The sequence below is a fragment of the Sciurus vulgaris genome (assembly GCF_902686455.1).
Source record: "Sciurus vulgaris genome assembly, chromosome: 8".
NCBI classification, from domain to species: domain Eukaryota; kingdom Metazoa; phylum Chordata; class Mammalia; order Rodentia; family Sciuridae; genus Sciurus; species Sciurus vulgaris.
Window position 1 is genome coordinate 24730368 of NC_136468.1, and position 20413 is coordinate 24750780.

Here is a 20413-nt window from a genome sequence, read left to right on the forward strand (position 1 = left end):
GATATAACAATGGCAAATAGTTATGCTCCAAATTTTGATGCATCTAATTACATAAAGCAGACACAACTCAAAAGATTTAGACAGATCTCAGTTTAATAATACTGGGTAATTTCAACATTCCTCTCCTACCAATAGATAGTTCATCCAGACATATATCAGCAAAGACTCTTAAGACTTAAAAAAAAGTATTACAGATCAAAATGACTTAATAGACATCTATAAAATATTTCATCTGGCAAGAGTCAAATTCACTTTATTCACACTCATGGACCTCCAACATAGACCATATTTTAAGGCACAAAGTGACTTTTAGCAAGTACAAAAAAAAAGGCTATAATTCCTTACATCTTTCCAAATCTAATGGAATGAAATTAGAAATTTACACATACAAAAAAGAAAAATAAAAGAAAGAGAGACACCATGTAAACACATGAAATTAAACAATACACTTTGAATGATGAATGGGGAAAGTGTGATAGGTTAGGGGAGAAATTTAAAAACTCTTAGAATCAAATGATGATAGTGATACAACATACTAGAAACTCTGGGACATTATGAAGGCAGTTCTAAGAGGAAAGTTCATATCCATGAGTGCCTATGTAAGAAAATCTGAAAGATTCCAAATAAGCAACCATGTGATGCATCTTGAGACCCTTGATAAATGACAACAAACCAATTCTAAAACCAGAAAGGAAATGATTATGATGAGAGCCAAAATCAATGAAATGGAAAATAAAAAACAAAACAAAGGATCAATGAAACGAGGAGTTGGTTCTTTGAAAAGATAAGACTAATAACTGTTAGCCAAACTAACCAAAAGAAAAAGACATAATTAATAAAATCAGAAATGAAAAAGGAGAAATCACCACAGACAACACAGAAATCCAAAGGATCATTAAAGACTTCTTTGAAAACTTAAGACTCCAATAAACTGGAAAACCTAGAAGAAATGGACATATTATTAGATATATGTGATCTGCCAAAATTGAATTAGAACATTAAAAAAACCAACAGACCAATAACTAGTAGTGAGAGAAGCAGTAACAAAAAGCCTTCCAATAAAGAAAAGCCCAGGTCTAGAGGTATTCTCAGCTGAATTCTACCAGACCTTCAAAGATACACTAATGGCAATGCTCCCAAAGTAATTCATGAAATAGAAAGGGATGAAACTCTTCCAAATTCATCCTATGAAACTAGTATCAGGCTCATACCAAAACCAGATAAGGACACATCAAGAAAACTACAGACCAATATCCCTGATGGGCACCGTGTGCCTGCAGATGGCATCACCTGGAAATTGAGCAGCTGCATGCGGGTATCAAGGATCTGATGAGAGATGATGGCCAAGAATAAATTAAGAGGGCAGAAATCCAGGAATGTATTTCACATAGCCAGCGAAAGAAACTTAAGGCTAAAAACAAAGCAAAACCAGTTACTACTAATCTTAAGAAGATAAACATTGTGAATGATGAAAAGGTTAACCGAGTGAATAAAGCTTTTGTGAACATACAGAAGGAACTTGCACACTTCTCAAAAGGCCTTTCTCTGGAACCTCTGCAGAAAGAACTGAGTTCTCAGCATCATGAAAATGAACCAGTTAATGTTGATGAAGCTACAAGATTGATGGCTCAGTTGTAATACAATGGAGATGCATCGAATTCCCCCAAAAAGATCAATAAATTAAATGTTTTATACAAAAAATCCCTGATGAACTCAGATGCAAAAATCCTCAATTAAATATTAGCAAATCATATTCAACAATATATAAGAGTTTAATAAGTTGGGCATGGTGGTGCATGCCATAATCCAAGCAGCTTGGAAGGCTGAGGCAGGAGGACCATGAGTTCACCGTCAGCCTCAGCAACAGTGGCGAGGTACTAAGCAACTCAGGGTAGGACTGGGGATGTGGTTTAGTGGTTGAGTGCCCCTGAGTTTAATCCCTGGTATAAAAAAAAAAAAAGGAAGAAAGAAAAGAAAAAAGTATTATATATCATATGACCAAGTTGCCTTACTCCAGAGTTGCAAGGATGGTTTAACATACATAAATCAATAAATACAACTGATCATATAAATAGAAGCAAGGACAGATATCATGGAGTCATTTCAATAGATATAGAGAAAGCCGTCAACAAAATTCAAGCACCATGATAATAACACTAAAGAAATTAGGGAGAGAAGTTTACTTCAACGACATAAAATCTATATATGACAACCCAAAACCAAGATCATAGAGAATGGGGAAAAACTGAAAGCATTTCCTTTAAAATCTGCAAGAAGGGGCTGGGGCTGTAGCTCAGTGACAGAGTGCTTGCCTGGCACATGTGAGGCACTGGGTTCGATCCTTAGCACCACATATAAATAAACAAATAAAATAAAGGCATTCTGTCCATTTACAACTACAAAAAATTTTTCAAAAATCTGCAACAGGACAAGGATGTCCACTTTCACCACTCCCATTCAATATAGTGCTAGTAATTCTAGTCAAAACAATTATGCAAAAGAAGAAAATAAAAGGGATAAAAATAGGAAAGGAAGAAGTCAAATTATCATTTTTTTGTAGATGACATGATCCCATACTTAGAAGATCCAAAAAATTCTACCAAAATACTGTTAGAGCTAACAAATAAATTCATCATATACTGAATATACTGAGTTGAAAAGGCAGAAGACTACTCCAAAAAAACAACCTGACCTGGACTTCTCAAAAATGTCAATGCCATAAAAGATCAGTATAAAGAGAGAGAGAGAGAGAATAATTTTAGATTAACAAATTCTAAAGAGAGATGATAGCTAAATGCACCATGTGATTCATGGTTGAATCATTACAAAAAAATATGTACTACTACACTATTATATCAATATAATATTGATATAACAAATTCTTAATATAAATGCTTTATGTGCAATATATATTGTACTTGTATTATTAATACATGTAAAAGATGTGCAGGAACAATTTTGACAAAAAGTTAATTCATGAATCGAGGTCAATGGTTCTCCAAGCACAGGTGATTTTGTCTTCTGTAACATCTGGCAATCTATGGAGACATTTGGTTGTCAGAGTTAAAGTGTGCTACCAGGATCAAGTGAGCAGAGAGTTGGCAGTAGCATAGCATAGCTGCTAAACTCCCAGAATGCACAATATGGCCCCACAATAAAGAATGAGAGTACCATGAGAGTACTAAAATGTTGAGGGTAGGTAACAAGGTTGAAAACCCTGGTCTAGGTAAAGGGTTATACTTTTTCTTTTTTTCAGTCTTTCTGTAGGTTTAAATTTTTTAAAAATATAAGGGTGGCCCCAAAAAAAATGAAAGAGGAAAAATGTGTGAGAGAAAGATTAGAATGTGAAGAAGAAAGCGTTAAGTGAATTCTTTCTAGGTTCTTGGCTGTAAAGGAAGATGTAAAGGGGAGGGGGAAGCAAACACTCATGGCCGCACAGTCCCAATACTTCCAGCCTCACGTAAGAATCATCCTGGGTGTCTTTGTTTAGTAATGACTGACCCCACCCCCAACCATCACTACTGAGGGGCCAGTGAGAGGTCCTGATCCTGACAGTTTATCCATCATTGCTACAACAGAGTCTAGCTCCACAAAGGTATGCGGGGGTTGTCTATGAGCCATGTAGGAGGGGATGCTGAAGTTCAAAGCAAGCATAAAAGAAACACACATTTGAGCTGGAGTCACAAGGGAATACAACAAGCTGAAGTTGTGGAAATCAAAAAGCAGAAATTACAAAGCAAAGAAAAGATGTGGAGAGCAGAGAGAAGATTAAGCGTCCCAGTCAGCAGGACCCATAGTCTCACTATTATGGCATAAGAGGGGAGAACTGCCATCCTGATACTGAGGTCCTTGGCACTGTCTTGGATACTAAAGCCTAAAACACCTGGTCCCAGAGGTCCATTTGGATCTTATGGAAGCATCACCTCATTCCTTACCCTCTTCTCTGCTCTCAGTTCTTTGGACCTGCCATATTCCTTCTGCCACCCACCTAACTTAGCTAATGCCTTCCAGGGGCAGATATAGGTCCTGTGAGGTCTAAAGCTTGGAGACAACCTTTAAGAATCCAGAGCCAGGCATGGTGGTGTACACTTGTAATCCCAGCAATCTGGGAGACTGAGGCAGGAGGATCATAAGTTTAAGGACAGCCTCAGCAATTTATTGAGACTCCGTCTCAAAAAAGAAAAGAAAAAAGGCTAAGAATGTGGCTCAGTGGTAAAGTCCCTCTGGGTTCAATACCTAGTACCCACAAAAAAAAAAAAAAAAAAAAAAAAAAAGAATCCAGGGCTGGGGATATAGCTAGCTCACTGGTAGAGTGTTTACTTAGCACATGTGAGACTCCGGGATTGATACTGAGCAAGGGGTAGGGGTAAGAATCCAACAGCAGGAATGCAAAATTGCTGACACTTCTCTAGCTTCACAGATAATCTGTTTCTGAGGTCTACTCCTCTCCAGGTCTCAATTCCATCACTTCCTTAGTGACATCTACTTACCTCTTTTCCCTCCTCAACTAGGTCCAATCCTGTAACTCAGTGCTAATACAATAACCAATAGCTGTATGTGGCTACTTAGATTTAAATTAATTATAAGGAAATCAGATCAGATATCCAATTCTTAAGTTGAGTAAGACTCCCTGTGTTCAATAGCCACATGGGGACTCATGCCTAGTGTGTTGGATGGTACAGGTAGGTATATCACATTTCCATCATTACAGAAGATTCTATTAGAGTGCTAGTGAAGGCATAATCAGTAATGTAGTATCCCCATCCTGAAATAGAGAAGGAATTTCAATTCAAGTAAGTTCAAAAACAGATTTCCCCCCGAAGACTTTGAGCATGGATGGGGGCAAATTTCAGGAGATCTATTCAGTCCTGAGGGGAAGAGGAGAGTGACATATGAAGTTGAAACAGTGGCCAGAGACTAAAGTTGTTTCTCTCTTCCCACCTTCAGCCCAATGCCTGTCAGATGGGAGGTTTTGGAAATATGTTAATTGAAAGATGAAACAAAGGATGAGAAAAAGGCCGCTGTACTAGGAACCAAGGAGTCACTGATGAGAAAAGTTTTGAAGTGAAAAGGAACAGAATTACAGATAAGGGATCTGGGGTGGTTCACAGGACGGTGGATGCTTATGGTTTCAAAGTTTTTCCTCCAAAATTCAGGTGCTGTCAGTGATAATGGGACTTTTAGGAAGTGATTAGGTCATAAGGGTTCCCCTGTGGTAAATGGGATTAAGATCTTTATAAGAGGCTTCATGCAGCACTTGGTCAACTTGCCCTTCTGCTATTTGCCATGTGAGGATACAATGTACCTCCCTTGGACATGAAAAGCAGCCCTTGCTAGACAACTGAATAGGCCAGCGTCTTGATTATGAACTTCCAAGGCCCCAGAACTGAGAAATAAATTTCTGTTCTTTATAAATTTACCTAGTCTTAGGCATTTTGCTATAGTAGTGTGAACTTGACCATAGTTCAGGAAAAATGGCAAATAAGGGAAACGGAAAAAATGGTAATGGAGAGGAATAAAATGAGAGCTGAATGGGGTCATTCCAAGCTTTAAAACTGATGGTCACTAAACAGTATTCAAAGATGGGAGAGAGGTGAAACAACCATGGAAAATTCATAGTATGGTGGGTACTTAACAACTGTCCACTGAGTAACAAAAAATTACAGTAGGATCACATCTGGAGTTAGAATATAAAAATACCTGTTTAAAATATCAGGGATGCTTAAGTATTCAGAAATTAAATGACACATTTAAATTTTTTATTTATTTAAAATGTACCTAATGAACAAACTAAATAATAAGGGATAAGCAAAATGAGTATGACAAAACATTATAAGTTACTGGATATGGGGTTTATTGCACTTCTTTTGTGTAGGCTTATAAATTTTCAAAATAAAAAGCATTTGCTTGTGTGTGCCACCTGGGATTGAACCCAGGGTTGTTCTACCACTGAGCTACTTCCCCAGCCCTTTTTATTATTTTTTGGTTGCTCAGGGTGGCCTTGAACTTCCAACCCTCCTGCCTCAGCCTTTTGAGTTGCTGTGATTACAGGTACGCACTACCATGCATGACCATACAAGTTAATTTTTAAATGTAAAATAAAAATATCTAGATCCCATCTATTTTTGCTTTCTTGAGTATGCCTCACTTCCCCTGGTGTGGTGGAGGCTTAAAGAGTTGGGGGAGATGAATCAGGAGACATATTCGTGTGAATGTCTGGGCTTGCAGAATGGGCCACATGGTTGAATTCTCATAGGTTAACCCTCCAGAGGGTTGGAGTAAAGAAGGTACAGGATCATGGAAAGTGATCCTGGGAGCCTTACAGGGCTGCAGGAAATAACAAAGCTGGGAAGATCTTCAGATATAAGTTTGGACTATTTCAATAAGAAATTGTTTTGGGGCCATTGCTTTGGGACTGGATGGGATTCCCAGGGAGGGGAGGGAGGAGGGAATGCAGATCGAGAGGGGGTTGGGCCAGAAGCTCAAAATCCTCAGGAGAAGGGGAGGGACCGAGGAAGAGATGAGGAGTCAAGTGCCGTGGTTAAGACCCTCTCCACCTTTGTTCACCCGGGCAGTGCTCCGGGCGGGATTCCTTCCCAGGTAGAGACTGCTGCACAGTAGACCACGTCCTGCTCTGCAAAACTGGTCTGTTCCTGGCAGAGGCGCGAAGTGGATGAGATTTTTTTAAGATTTTATATTTATGGAGAATAGCCAGTTTGCAAGAACAGAAATTACTCTTCAAGAAGGGAAAACAGTACGATCTTGACAACATAGCCACAATGTCCACTGTACAATCAAAAATGTCTAGACTTGCAAAGGAACAGGAAAAAACCAGCTGTGTCAAAAGAAAGCAGCTAATAGGGACTGATGAGGAGATAGCACCAGCGTTAGATTTCAAGTACAAAGACGATATTATCAACAGCTATCATGAAGAAGTTTAAGGTCTTGATGGAAATGCAGGACCTGATGTTTGAAGAGATGAGGGAAACCCTTAAAAGTGACCTAAAGGAAATGTTAGCAGTCAAAAGCACAGTATCTGAAACAAATGATTCAAAGAACTCTGGTAGCAGGAAAGAGTGGCAAAAAGTAAAAGATTTAGGCTCAACAAAAAACAGAGTTGGTGGGGGGAAAAGAGGAGAAAGATTCTAAAATGGCTGAGTGTATTGAAAACTTATCTTTTAAAAGCAAGGAAATCGACAAACTGAGTTGTAAATTGGACAAAACTAGGAAGTACACTGGCAATCAAGGGAAGAAATTATCCCAGAATGAGCCACAAAATTGCAGAGCCGGGGAAGGGACAGCAGAAGCCTCGTATATTGAAGATGACACGTATGGGAATTGCAATGACCACTTACAAGTTCTAGACGAAGAGAAGAGAAAGGTAGGGAGGATGGACTAGTGAAAGAACTGGGAGAAGAAAAGCTCGAGAGCTTCAGTAACGAAGAAAAGGCTGAAAAAGCCTCCAGAGAAGAAGTGCTGGCAGATGAAGGAGCCATCCTTACCCTGGCTGCAGCCCTAGTCAGCAACCCTGGATGTCAGTAAACGGAGGGGTGACGTCTTCAGCATCCTGAGAGAAAATGGTTTTGAACCGGAATTTCTATGTGAGGTAAAATTGGCATTTAAATGTGATGAAGTAAAGACATTTGCAGACCTGTAAAGCTTACGGAAATTTATCAGCCAAAAACCTTTTGTGAAAGAATTACTGAAAGATGTGCTCCCCCAGGATGAAGAAATAAATCAAGGAGGAAGAAGATGTGGGATGCCAGTAAAGGGGGTAAAGCTCTAGTAAACTCAAAACATGAAGCTGGAGGAGCAGCAAGTGATGGCTTACATTTCCTATTTATCCAAGAGGTAAAAGTTGCTAGGCCAGAGGTGAAGTGCTTAGAGACTCGGGAGGAAGAGTTTTCAGATTGGAAGGAAAAAGGAACCCCTAAGTTTGAAGAGGAAGGAGAAGACTCAGAGACAGAGGAAGAGGAAGTCTCTGGGATGGAGGAGGAAGAAGAAGAGGAGGAAGAAGAGGAGGGGGAAGAGACCTCCGAGAAGGAAGAGGAGGGAGACGATAACTCAATATTATGTGAGGAACAGTACTCAACTTTTCAGGGCCTTACTGTGGTAGATAAAAAGAATGGAGTTGAGGAAATAACCATAGATGATGCAGAGATTGTTTTAATAGATTTGATAGTGGATTCTGAGTCAGAGGAGGAAGAGGAACAAGGAAAGTCTTCTCAAGTAAAGGTAAAGACTACCTCCCAGATTGAGAAAAAAAGAGACCTTATATGGACTTAAGGATATTGCCTTTGGTTACTTTGTTTGGGACTCTGAGAAGAAAAAGCTGGTGAAACCCCAGATGGTATACAAAACTCAGAATGGAAGGGAAGCAGCTATGCTCAAAGTCAAGGAAGTGGGACATGCTGTTCAACCTTACATTTGACCTCTCCCACAAAATCAGGAGCGATCAGTCATGAGGATCGTAAAAGACTCCTGTACAAATTTGAATGGCCCATTAGGAGTTACTAAGTATTTAGGGAAAACAGAGAAAGCTTCATGTAAGACTCTTTAGATACAAGCGTTAACACCCAAAGAAGCAGACCTCCTCAAGGAAACAGAAGAAAACTTTAGAAGAACTGTGATCAGTACCTTCAGAGAGATACAAGAGGAGATTAGAAATATAAAAAAATGCCTTCCAGATATCTTGGAAACTAACAATTCAATAGATGATCTGAGTAGTAGAATGGACATACTGGAAGAAAGAATGAACAATCTATATGATCAAATGGAAGAATTCTCTAAGGATATAATACAGATGGCCAAGAAGACAATTACTAAAGAAAGGCTAAGAGATAGAGAGGAGAGATTCAGAAGTGCCAACATATGCTTGATAGGAATTCCAGAAAAAGATAGTAAAGAGAATGGAGCAGAGGACATAATTAAGGAAATAATTGAAGAAAACTTTCCAGAGCTACAAGATTCTAGTCTTGGGATAGTCAGTGCTCACCGAATACCCAGCATGATTGATGAAAACAGACTTGCCCCTAGACACATCTTGATGAAGTTTTTAAATTCCAGTGATAAGGAGAAAATCATAAAGGCTTCTAGAGAGAGAAAAGAAATAACCTACAGAGGAACAAGAATCAGATTGACAGCAGACTTGTCACTGGGCACCCTAGATGCTGGAAGTCAATGGAGCAATATCATAAAAGTTCTTCAGGAGGAAGGCTTTCAACCTAGAATCCTGTATCCAGCCAAATTGGCATTTGATTTTCAGGGTAAAACAAAGGTATTTTTTGATATTGAAGAATTCAGAAAGTTTATTTCTTGTGTACCCTCTTTGAAAGAATTACTAGAAAATATACTTTAATGATATATAGGTGACTGCAAGCCACACTTTCCTCACATTCATATATATCTAGAAAATCAACAAATATAACGTTGCATCTCCATCCAGAAGGGCAGGTAGCTAACTGCTTATTTGGGGATCACGGGAAAGGGAGTGCTATTACCCAAATGTTAGGAAGATTAAAGGGTATATTTTAAAAATTCAGTGGTAGTTTTCCTACCTTGTGTACGGGTAAAGTTTGTGTATTACTGAGCAAGAGGACGGAATCTGTCCATGTGACAGATAGGAAAAGTAATAGAAAAGCACAGGGGAAAGGTGGCAAGGTAAATTAGAATAGAAAAATGCAAACGCTGGATGTATCAAGAAAAGAATATTTCATAATTTTTATCATTTATCAGTGTGAATCTATATTAAAGCTTTTTTCATTTGAGAAAAAAAAAAAAATTGTTTTGGAGGGTGAGGGGTACCAGGCATTGAACTCAGAAGCACTTGACCACCGAGCCACATCCCCAACCCTATTTTGTACTTTATTTAGACACAGGGTCTGGTTGCTTAGTGCCTTGTTGTTGCTGAAGCTGGCTTTGAACACATGATCCTCCTGCCTAAGCCTCCTGAGCCACTGAGATTGTAGGCATGTGCCACCGCACCTGGCAAGAAATTGGTTTTGTGTTGACTTGTTCTGCTTTGGTTTGGTTGAGTCACCCAAAGGCCCATATATAATGGCTTGATTCCCAGGGTTGTGACTTTGGGATGTACTATGGACCTTTCAAAGGTGGAGCTAATAGGAGGTCCTTAGGTCATTGTAGGCGTGCCTTCAAAAGGGATCGTGGGTACATTAAGGTCCTCCATCTGTCCCACTTTCCTGTCACCTCTCTTCTTCCTGGCTCAAGATGTGTTTTCCTCCAATATGTACCTCCCACCATTGTCATCTGCACCATGGGTGATGTAATCAAGGGGCAACCATCACCAAGCCCACTCTACATCATCTGGACTCTGAAATAAACCTTTATTTTTATAAAGTTAATTTTATCAGGTGTTTCATGGTAGTAATATAATGCTAATGAATACACCTTCCTGTGCCCTTGTAGAGGGTTCAGTCTCAGAATAAAATATGTGTGGGGTGGGGACATTTCCCCTTAACAGAGAGATCCTGTTGCCAGCTGAGGGTAAGGTCTATAGATGGGTGGGTAGAAAAAGCAATGGGAATTGGAACTTAAAAAAATATGCGAAGTTCTGGCTCTGGTTGACTCTTCCTGTGATGAAAGGAGATAAAAACTGCAGGTCAGAAGTCCCTACTTCTGCTATGGCTCCTGGCTTTACTTGACCCAGGCATCTAGCTGAAGGGGTCTGACAAGAAAATGGTCTTTCTTCCTCTGCCTAATCTGTTTTAGCCACCTACCTTGGCACTGGGACTCATTCCTTTATTTCCCAGTCTTTTGGGACCTTCTCAAGTGCTATCAATTTGAGACATGATTTATATACCATAAAAGCTACCTTTCAAAATGTTCAAATTTGGTGAATTTCAGTACATTCACAAGATTAGGTGAACATCACCACTATTCAATTCCAGGGCATTTTCACCACCCCTACCCATTAGCGGTCACTTTCTATTTTTCCCTGGTGAACACTAATCTACTTTCTGTCTCTGTGGACTAGACTATTTGAGACATTTCATACACAAGGATTTACACAATATATGGCCTTTGTGTCTGGCTTTCTTCACTTACACTTTCAAGGTTTATTCATGCTCTAACATGTTTTTTTATGCTCAAATAATATTCCATAAATAATAATGTATGTTCAAATTTTTTTAATGTTTTTTTTTGTTGTCAATGGACCTTTATTTATTTATATGTGGTGCTGAGACTTGAACCCAGTGCCTCACATATGCTAGGCAAGTGCTCTACCACCTCAGCCCTCAAATATATGTTGAATATAGATATACAACATACACTTGGGTTGTTTTCACTTTGGGGCTGTTAAGAATGCTGTTCTGAACATTCAACTATAAGCTTTTGAGTGCATGTGCTTTCAGATTCTTACCCATATAATCAGGAGTGAAGCTGCTGTGTCATATGGTAACTCTACTTACATACTGAAGAACTGCCAAACTTCTACACAGTACCATCCTTCACATTCCCACAGTGATATATGCAGGTTGCAATTTCTCCACATCCTCACTGCATCACCTTGTTATTCTCTCTCTTTTATACATCATCAGTTTTAGAGGAGGCACTTCCATTTTAAAGTATGTCCTCCATTCACATGCTATTACCCGAACTTCCTTCCTCCTCAGTGGTCTCTGCCTACTCCTACAGCTGCTGATCCCTCTTTCTCTCTTTTAAACTCTATCCTCATCCTTGAATAGAGCCTTTCTCACAGAAAGCCCTCAGAGAGCCTTCATTTCAACCCTTGCCACTTCCAGGCAGAACTCTGGACCTGCACGTGGACTTTTCTTAACACTGCTGCTTTCACAAGTTTCTGAATTCTCAACTGTAGGATGATTCGGAATCCCTGCTAATTTGGGTTTAGGGGAAATAACAACAGAAGGGTCCATTCTCTCATCAGATGCCCTTCAGCTGTCCTATAAAGATCTTAATTCCACTCACCTCTTAAACACCTTCATAAATTGTATAATGCATTGTTAAATGAAAGTGGAAACAGAAACCTAACAGCCCTCCACTGTGATGGAACAAGCCTTCTTCACAGCTCCTTATGAGCAGGTACCCTGTCCTATTCTTGTGCCAAACACAACAGATGATCAAAGAATGTGCTGAAATGAGATATTTTTTGTTGAAAAGCATTATAAAGTATTGTGTAGTGTTTCACACATGCAAAAATTCTCAAAAAATAAAATGTATTTTACCTTGCATACCTCTTTTTTAAAATTTTCTTTTAGTTGTAGATGGACACAATACCTTTATTTATTTTTATGTGGTGCTGAGGATCAAATCCAGTGCCTCACAAGGGCAAGGCAAGCACTCTACCACTGAGCTACACCCCCATCCCCTACAGCATACCTCTTTGAATCCAAAAGTCCTACTGGCTTCTCTCAGAATCCAGGGTTCCAAAGAGCACAGCAATAAGGCAGCTTTTAGCATTTGCTAAAAACTGGGTATAGACCCTAAGTACAGAATCCATCCAATCAGATCATTATTTTCTCTATTCCAATGTCTACAGCCCTGTGATTCATCATTTAACCATCAAAAATGTCTCCAAGTGACTGTAGTACCCTGTAAATAACCGCTGACTGGTATGTTTCTGCATTCCCCTCATCAATGTTGTGCATGCTGTAGATGAGATCAGATTGAAGCTCTGCAAATGACATCTCCCCAACATTCCAACAAACACAACAGCTCAAATACAAGCTCCTGAGCCCAAGCTCAGCAGGGAAGAACATTATGCATCCTGTAAGTTCAAAGTCTCAACAAGCTTTTTAGTATCCACTTAGGCAGCATTAACTGGAGCAGTGGTTCTGCGGGTGTGGAGTCCAGCAGCATCAGCATAACCTGGAAGGCAGTCAAATATACAAATTCTTGCCAGTTACAGTGGCACACGCCAGTAATCCCAATGGCTTGCGAGGCTGAGGCAGAAGGACTGCAAGTTCAAAGTTAGCCTCAGCATTCAAATACAAGTCTAGGAAAGTTATGTTCAATTAATTCTACTGTTCTTCCTATACCCACAAGAATAAGTTATATTCCATGTATGCATAATATGCCAAATACATTCTGTCATATATAACTAAAAAGAACAAAGAAAAGTTAGCCTTAGAAACTTAGCAAGGCCCTGAGCAACTTAGCAAGACTCCATCTCAAAATAAAAAATAAAACAGGCCAGGGATGTGGTTCCCCCTTGGTACCCAAAGCGGGGAGGGAAAGCAAATTCTTTAACTCCACCTTTCCTGCTGGGGTAGGGTCCAATTACCTGTACTTTTTTTGGGGGGGAGGGGGTTTACCAGGGATTGAATCCAAGGGTGCTTAACCACTGAGCCACAGCCCAGTTCTTTTTATATTTTATTTTGAGACAGGTCTTGCTACTAAGTTGCTGAGGTTGGCTCTGAACTCATGATCCTCCTGCCTCAGCCTCCTGAGCCAGGAGGATTACAGGTATGCACCATCACGCCCAGCTGCAATCTGTACTTTTGACAAAATATTCCAGATGATTCAGAGGCACTGAACTAGAGTTAATGAGTTCAGCAGTTTCTAATTGGTGCAAGGTTCTAAAGCCTATAGTCACAGGAAAGGCAAGATTTCTCTATAATTCTCCAAAAGGAGGGCTCCTCTGGCAACTGGCCAAGAACTTACACTGCATTAGCACCAGATAGTACTGGTATACAAATGGCACTTCCAACAAGTTCATGTGGGTTATAAGTACCCCAGTTCTTTAGTACGATGATTCATGAATTTCCTTTTTCTGATATTTGTGAAATCCTGAATCCTAGGTTGCAGCCTTCCTGTAAAAACACTGTGAATCTCTGAAGTCACCACAAGGTAAACTGATCGTAACTATAAGTAATTCAGCCAAACTAGAACATTCCTAGAATGGTGGTCAATAAACTTTAAGGTTAAAACTATGAAAGGAGCCAATGCAGGTGTCAGAGTGGTAGGATCAGGGAAATGAGTGAGTTGGAACAGAAAGTCAGAGCAAGAGGCAAGGACAAAATGCTGACTCAGAGATGGCATTTAAACTTGAAAAAATGCCTCTGAAGTTCACATTTGAGGGCACTGGGGCCTTTGGGGAGAAGGAAAAAAATGCAGTTCTCTTTTTTTTTTTTTTGTGGATGAGACTGAAACCAGAGCCGCACACATATCAGGCAAGTGTTCTACCACTGAGCTACAGCCCAAGTCCTTTTCCATTTTTATTATTTGGGTTTTCCCCCTTAAACTTCTGAAAATCCAAAGTGGCTAACCATTCTTAGCTTAGCTGAGTAAGCTGAGAAAGTAAAGGCATTTCTTCATCATTATTTCATTTTTATTATTATTTTTGTCATGGTCTCACTAAGTTGCCAAGGCTGGCATTAAATCTGCAATTCTACCTCCATCTCTGGCATGCACCACAGCACCCAGCCAGTATTCTCTCTTAAAGTCTCCTCACAAGGCTGGAGAGATCTGGGAAAGTCAGCCAAATGGCCAAAGTTAGTTTCAGGTCACCAATTCCATGATTCAGGATCATTCAAGTTGAAAAGAAAGTTGGAAGAAAGTGGGAAGGAAACTAAGGGTGCAGGAAAAGTGAAGAGAAGTCAGGTGATACAAAAGAGCAAAGGCCTGAGTCAGGGATTTGTTCTTTCTCCCTGTACCCCACCCACCACACACTGTCCGATACTTTTAATCATCAGCTTACATGCCCAGCAAGGACAGAGCACTAGTGACAATCTTAGTGTCAACCAGGCTCTGTGGCTAGTTCAAACCAGAGTCATACTACTGAGAAAAAAATTACAGAAATATTTATTTTTCAAAAAGAAAAAAAAAAAAAGGAAGGGCTGTGGATGTAGCTCAGTAGTAGAGGTCCTGCCAAGCATGTGCCAGGCCCTGGGTTCACCCTTAGCACCACACGAAAAACTACAGAAAAAAGAAACACGGCCCAAGCAGAGGAAGAGCATAAGCAAAGCCTGTGCTTTTTTGCCGTGTCTTCTTTAAAAAACAAACCCCTTTTGGCAAAAGAAAATAACTCGTGCAAACTGGAACTGCCTTTTGAGAGCAAGGTTTAATTTGTAGCCCGGAATTATGATAATTTTTTTAAAAGTACTATCAATCCCACCACGCTCTGTAAGAATTATTCAGGCTGTCCCCCTTAACTTCTGAAAATCCAAAGTGGCTAACCATGCCTAGCTTAGCTGAGGAAGTTAAAGGCATTTCTTCCTCATTATTTACCACAGAAAAGCACACTGAGCTTGCATTTCAAGTTGTTTTCGGTAAAGTCTATTTTGCCTGCCGTTGTCGCATTATCCTGATTTCTCTTGCCCAAGTTGTTCTCTGTGACGGAGATGTGTTGGGAACTGTCTCCTAAGTCTTGTTCTTCCCTTTTTTCCCTTTGGGAGCACCCGGCCAGCGGAAGCCTCGCAGCTGCAGGCAGTCGGCCACGTTGTGGGCGATGTAGTAGAGGTTCAGCATGGCGGCCGGGCTGAAGATGTCCACTTCCGGCTTCCTCGGCTTCTTCCCGCGAGACTTGCTCTGGCCTTTCCCTTTCTTCCCTTTACCTGGCTTTTGAAGACAGATACAAATACAAGGCGGAAGTTAGTTTCTACCAACTTGGCACGACTTTCAACACTTCCTTGTTGAATTTAAGGAAAAAAAAAAAAAAAAAAAAATCCAAACAGCAGAAAGTTTTCATGGAGTGGGCGATGTCACAAGCCATCTACCGTGACAAATGTTTAGTAAGCACCCCACATTAAAAGAGACCCAGCCCAACACAATGTGTGACCCTTGTTTGAATTCTGATTTGAACAGCTGAAAAAGGCATTTTTTTAAGAAATAAGGGAAATTTGATAATATCAGAATAATGGATTCTGTTAGATATGATAATGGCATTGGGTCATAGAAGAAAGTGTTCACATGTCTCAGAGATGCCCACTGAAATCTTCAGGGATGAAATCAAAGAAGGCCTGAGATTTGCCCTCCTTCCCAGTAAAGGACAGATGAAGTAAATGTGGCAAAATCTTTAAAATTTGAATCTGAGAAATGGATCCAGGGGGATTCATTTTACTATTCTATTTTTGTGTATGATTAAATTTTTCATAATAAAAATTAAAAACAAATTAGATAATTCAGAATGTATTTCATTTCACCTAGCAAAATGATAGCTAATACATATTTTGACACTTGTTTTGCAAGTAGTCTCTACTTGCTTCAACAGTGATGAGATATAAGTGAGACATGACTATAAGATACTTAGCATGATGTCTGATATGAAGCAAGAACTCAATAAATGATTGCCATCATCTTTATCACCACTAATTCTTGGAGCTGTGTTTCAAGGTAGGCATTATTATTTGTGTCTTTAAAAATGATAAAACAGCAGGGCTGGGGTTGTGGCTCAGTGGCAGAGCACTGGCCTAGCATGTGTGAGGTACTAGGTTTGATCCTCAGCACCACATAAAAATAAATAAATAAAACAAAGATACTGTGGCCATCTATAAAAAAATTTTTTTAAATGATAAAGCAGAGGTTAAACAAGGTCACTTGTCAAGTGCACACATTCATGAGGCTCAGCACCTGAGCTCTTTCTAATACATTGAGGCCAACATTGTCCAGGAAAAAATGAATGCATACTATCTTGCTATGGAATTAAACTGTTTCCAAAGTTTTGCTAGAGCTACACAAAGCTGAATTGAACCTCTCTATTACCCTTTACCTGTACATACAGGAAAATAACAGATGGAAGGTTAATATTAAAAAGTATCTTTGGGTTGGGGTTGTTGCTCAGTGGTAGAGTGCTTGCCTGGCATGCATAAGGCACTGGGTTTGATCCCCAGCACCACATAAAAATAAACAAATAAAAGGTACTGTGTCCATCTACAACTAAAAAAAAAAGTTTCTTCTGAGGCAGGAAAAAGTCAAGAATATGTAAATTATCAAGGTCACCTGCAAAGGTTAAATATTTATTTATATAAAATAGATGTTGTGTTCATAGCATTTACTTTAAAAATGTCCTGAGCTAAACAAAGAGAATGTAGTTAATGTGTCTAAAACACTAAAATACATTTTTCCTAGGTGAAATAGGGTACATTCCTAAGTACAAAACTCAGGAATCAAGATAAGCAGTATCTTATAACACAGGGGCTGGCTTCTCTGAGAAAATACAAGTGAAAAGAAACAATATGAAGCCCTATATAACTTCTTTTGATAAAACATCCCTGTGGGATACACTTTCCCATAAGCTCTTAAAGATTTGGGATCTTGGCTTTCTTTTATGACTTTATACTTTCTTCTATGTCAACCATTCACCTATCTGGAATAACTGCAACAAATGTGTGTGTGTGTGTGTGTGTGTGTGTGTGTGTGTATTTTAATCTCTAAAATTGCTTGAGAACTAAAAGTCACATAAAAGTTTGACATTTTTATTCAAAGTTTTTATCTTTTTATAGGAGTTTCTAAAATTTATATAGAAATGCAAAGGACTTTGAAGCAGAAGGACAATGTTGGAGGACTAATACAACCTTTTAAAAAGGATTTTTATAAAGATACAATATCAAGATGGTGTGGTAGTGGTGTCAAGATAGACAAATAGATCAATGGAACTGAAAGTGTGTCTAGAAATAGATTCACACATATGAACAACTAATTTCCAACAGAAGTGTCAAAGCAGTTCATGGAGCAAAGGATAATCTTTTCAACAGATGGTACTGGAATAATGAATATCCATTTACAAAAAATGAACCACAATGAGTACTTGTGCCACAGTTAAAAAACACCTCAAAACAGATCATAGGCTTAAATATAAAGCCCAATACTATAGAACTTCTAGAAGAAAATACAGTAGAAGACCTTTGTGACAGGCAAAGATTTCTTGGATATGACACCAGAAGTGAAATCCTTGAAAAACAAGTTGATAAACTTACCATCAAAATTAAAAGCTTTTGCTTTAAAATATATTAACTCATGTCCCAGCAACCTATATACTGGACACATGTAAAAACTTAAATTAAGGTGTTCTATAAACAGGATGCCAGGACATAATTTAAGAGAATGAAAAGCCAAATCGCAGACTGGAAAAAATATTTGTAAGTCATATACCTGATAAAGGCCTATATCCAGAATAAAGAGCTCTAAAAACACAATATTAAGAAAATACAAATTCCCAATAAAAATGGGCAAAAGATTTGAATAGACTCTTTCCAAAAAAAGATACATGGCAAATAGGTGCATGAAAGGATATTCAACATCATTAAATAAGTAGACACAAAAATTAAAACCAGAAAATAATACTGAACGCCTATTAGAATGGCTCAAGTTGAAAAGACTGACCATACTAAGTGTTGGTGAAGATGTGAAGGAAATGGAACTCACACACACTGCAGGTGGAAATCTAAAATGACAGAACCATTTTGGAAAACAGTTTGGCAGTTTCTTTTTAAGTTAAACACACTCCTACCTTATGACCCAGCTCTTTCACTCCCAAGATATTTACTCAAGAGGAGTGAAAGTATATTTAATTTAAAGACTTGTACATGACTGCTCATAGTAGCTTTACTTGTAACAGCAAAAATCTGGAAAACATCCCAAATGTCCATCAGATGATACATGGATAAATTTCGGTACAACCATACAATGGAACACTACTGAGCAGTAAAAAGGAATAACTATGGTAAAGGCTCTGAGGTGGCAGAGAATATGCAAAATTGAAGTCCCCCCAAAAAACAAACAAACAGTTAATGCAGTCAGTCTACAGGCAACCCCGGGGGCACAGCTGCCTCTAGAAAGGTAGGCAGGGCATAGCTGTGGTCTGAAGGCTCTGTCAACTAATTTGTTTGACCTTTATCCAAGGAGCAGGGGAAGTCATTAGCTTTGTAAACCATCCTGCTTCGGTTCCCTGGCCCCCAAAAGAAACTGGCAGTATCAACCATATTCGATAACTCAGGAATGACTTCATTTAAACCAAGAGATATTTACATACTGCCTTTACACTCAAGGAACTGGGAGACCCATAAAGACTTACCAAACACATTTCTGCACTACAATCTAATAGAGATAAGGAATAAGGCTTTCCAAGGCAAAACAGGCAAAGCACCTTAAGTGAGATGCAAAGGGCTATGGATGCATAAGGAGCAATAGGAAACAGGAGGCACTTTGGGCTGAAGCACGTGGGTCTACTGTGGGGTGTGGGTTGTTTTGTTTTGCTCAAGCAGAGAATGTGGTAGATACAGCCGAAGAGGTTGTGGCTACTTTACCAAAGGCTCTGCGCTGCAAGCTGAAGCAATGCAGTAGTTTAGCAGGCATCGGTGCCCCCTGAGGACATGGGATGGGGGGCTACAAGGTCACGGACGTGGTGGAAAGAACAGACGAAGGTGAAGGAGGCCTAAGGAGCAGGAATGCTTGTGACAGCTGGCAGTGCGGTGGTGAGCCCAGGGCTCGCCTTTTCCCAGAGTCTACAGCGCATCCCGCAGAGGGACTATGGGCAGCAGCGGCCGCAGCCAAGTGCCTGGGCCAGTCGCTGTTGGCATCTACCGGCGTTCCTCACCACGTTGCCGACCTCCCTCACCCGCTGCCAAAGCATCTTCTGGGTATGTCAATTTCTCAACAGAACCAAGGAACGGAAACCATACGCTTCACAGAAGAAGATCTCAACCTGATTTTTCGGCTGCCGCCCCCCTGGGCAGGCTCAGCCCACCGGAGTCACTCTCCCACTCATCTTGACAGCGCGAGTTCAGACCGCTGGGTCGGACACCACCCACCCAGGGGACAGGAGCTGATCTCGGCGAAAGCATTCCCTCCAGCGCAGGCGGGATGAAAGCGGAGGAGCGAGCGCCCGGGAATCTCTCCCACTTCAACAAGGCGGTATTACCATGGTCATCTCTCAGCTGAGCAGGTGAGTATGACGTAGGATTCCCGGTCGCGAAAAGGAGAAGGCAGCCCAAATTCTTCGCATACCCCGCCTCCTCCTGCCCACTCGCCAGCGAACCGCCGCCCTCCCGGGCCTTGGCGGCGCCTCCCAGGAACCCGCCCGGCGGCGCGCAGCGACGCCGAGGGGCTCGGGGCAGCCCAGCGCGCTCAGGGGACACCTAACCACCGAGTCGCCCGCGCACCCGGCACCTGCTTGGCCACGCCGGGTACTCGCAGCCCGCCCGCTCCAGGCGCGGGGCGCGCCCCTGGGGGGCGGGGCTCGCGTGCACAAACGCCACGGGCGCGCGCCGCGGGGCGGGGCGGGGCGGGCCGCGAGGTGTTTACCTGTTGCCGGGGCACCGAGGCCCGGAGCGCGGCGGTGGAGCCCAGCCTGGCACGACCCGCCTCCGCTCTGGCTCTCGCCGACCTTGGAGCGTCTGCTTTGCCCGGCTGACCGCGCCGTGCTGGCTGAGCCATCACCTCCCACGATGGCGATGGTGGCCACGAACTCCCTGACACCGCTGGGTTCCGGGGCGTC

The 20413-nt window shown here is 40.8% G+C and overlaps 1 protein-coding gene and 1 pseudogene across 3 annotated transcripts; one reads left to right on the forward strand and one right to left on the reverse strand.

The window, feature by feature from the left end:
- The first annotated feature begins 1324 nt into the window (after window positions 1–1324).
- Window positions 1325–1695, forward strand: LOC306667328 (ribosomal biogenesis factor-like; annotated as a pseudogene). Its single transcript has one exon. The product of its transcript is annotated as a ribosomal biogenesis factor-like (transcript).
- A 12263-nt stretch (window positions 1696–13958) lies between these two features.
- SMKR1 (small lysine rich protein 1) lies at window positions 13959–20413 on the reverse strand. 2 transcript variants are annotated; one of them, XM_079149817.1, is made up of 2 exons: window positions 20221–20413; window positions 13959–15537 (listed from the first exon to the last, which is right to left on the reverse strand). In XM_079149817.1, exons 1-2 carry the CDS (start codon window positions 20350–20352, stop codon window positions 15340–15342), a joined length of 330 nt encoding a protein of 109 aa, XP_079005943.1. In that variant the 5' UTR covers window positions 20353–20413; the 3' UTR covers window positions 13959–15339. The 2 variants fall into 2 exon arrangements, with proteins under 2 accessions (XP_079005943.1, XP_079005944.1); XM_079149818.1 differs by lacking the exon at window positions 20221–20413 and adding an exon at window positions 19514–19677.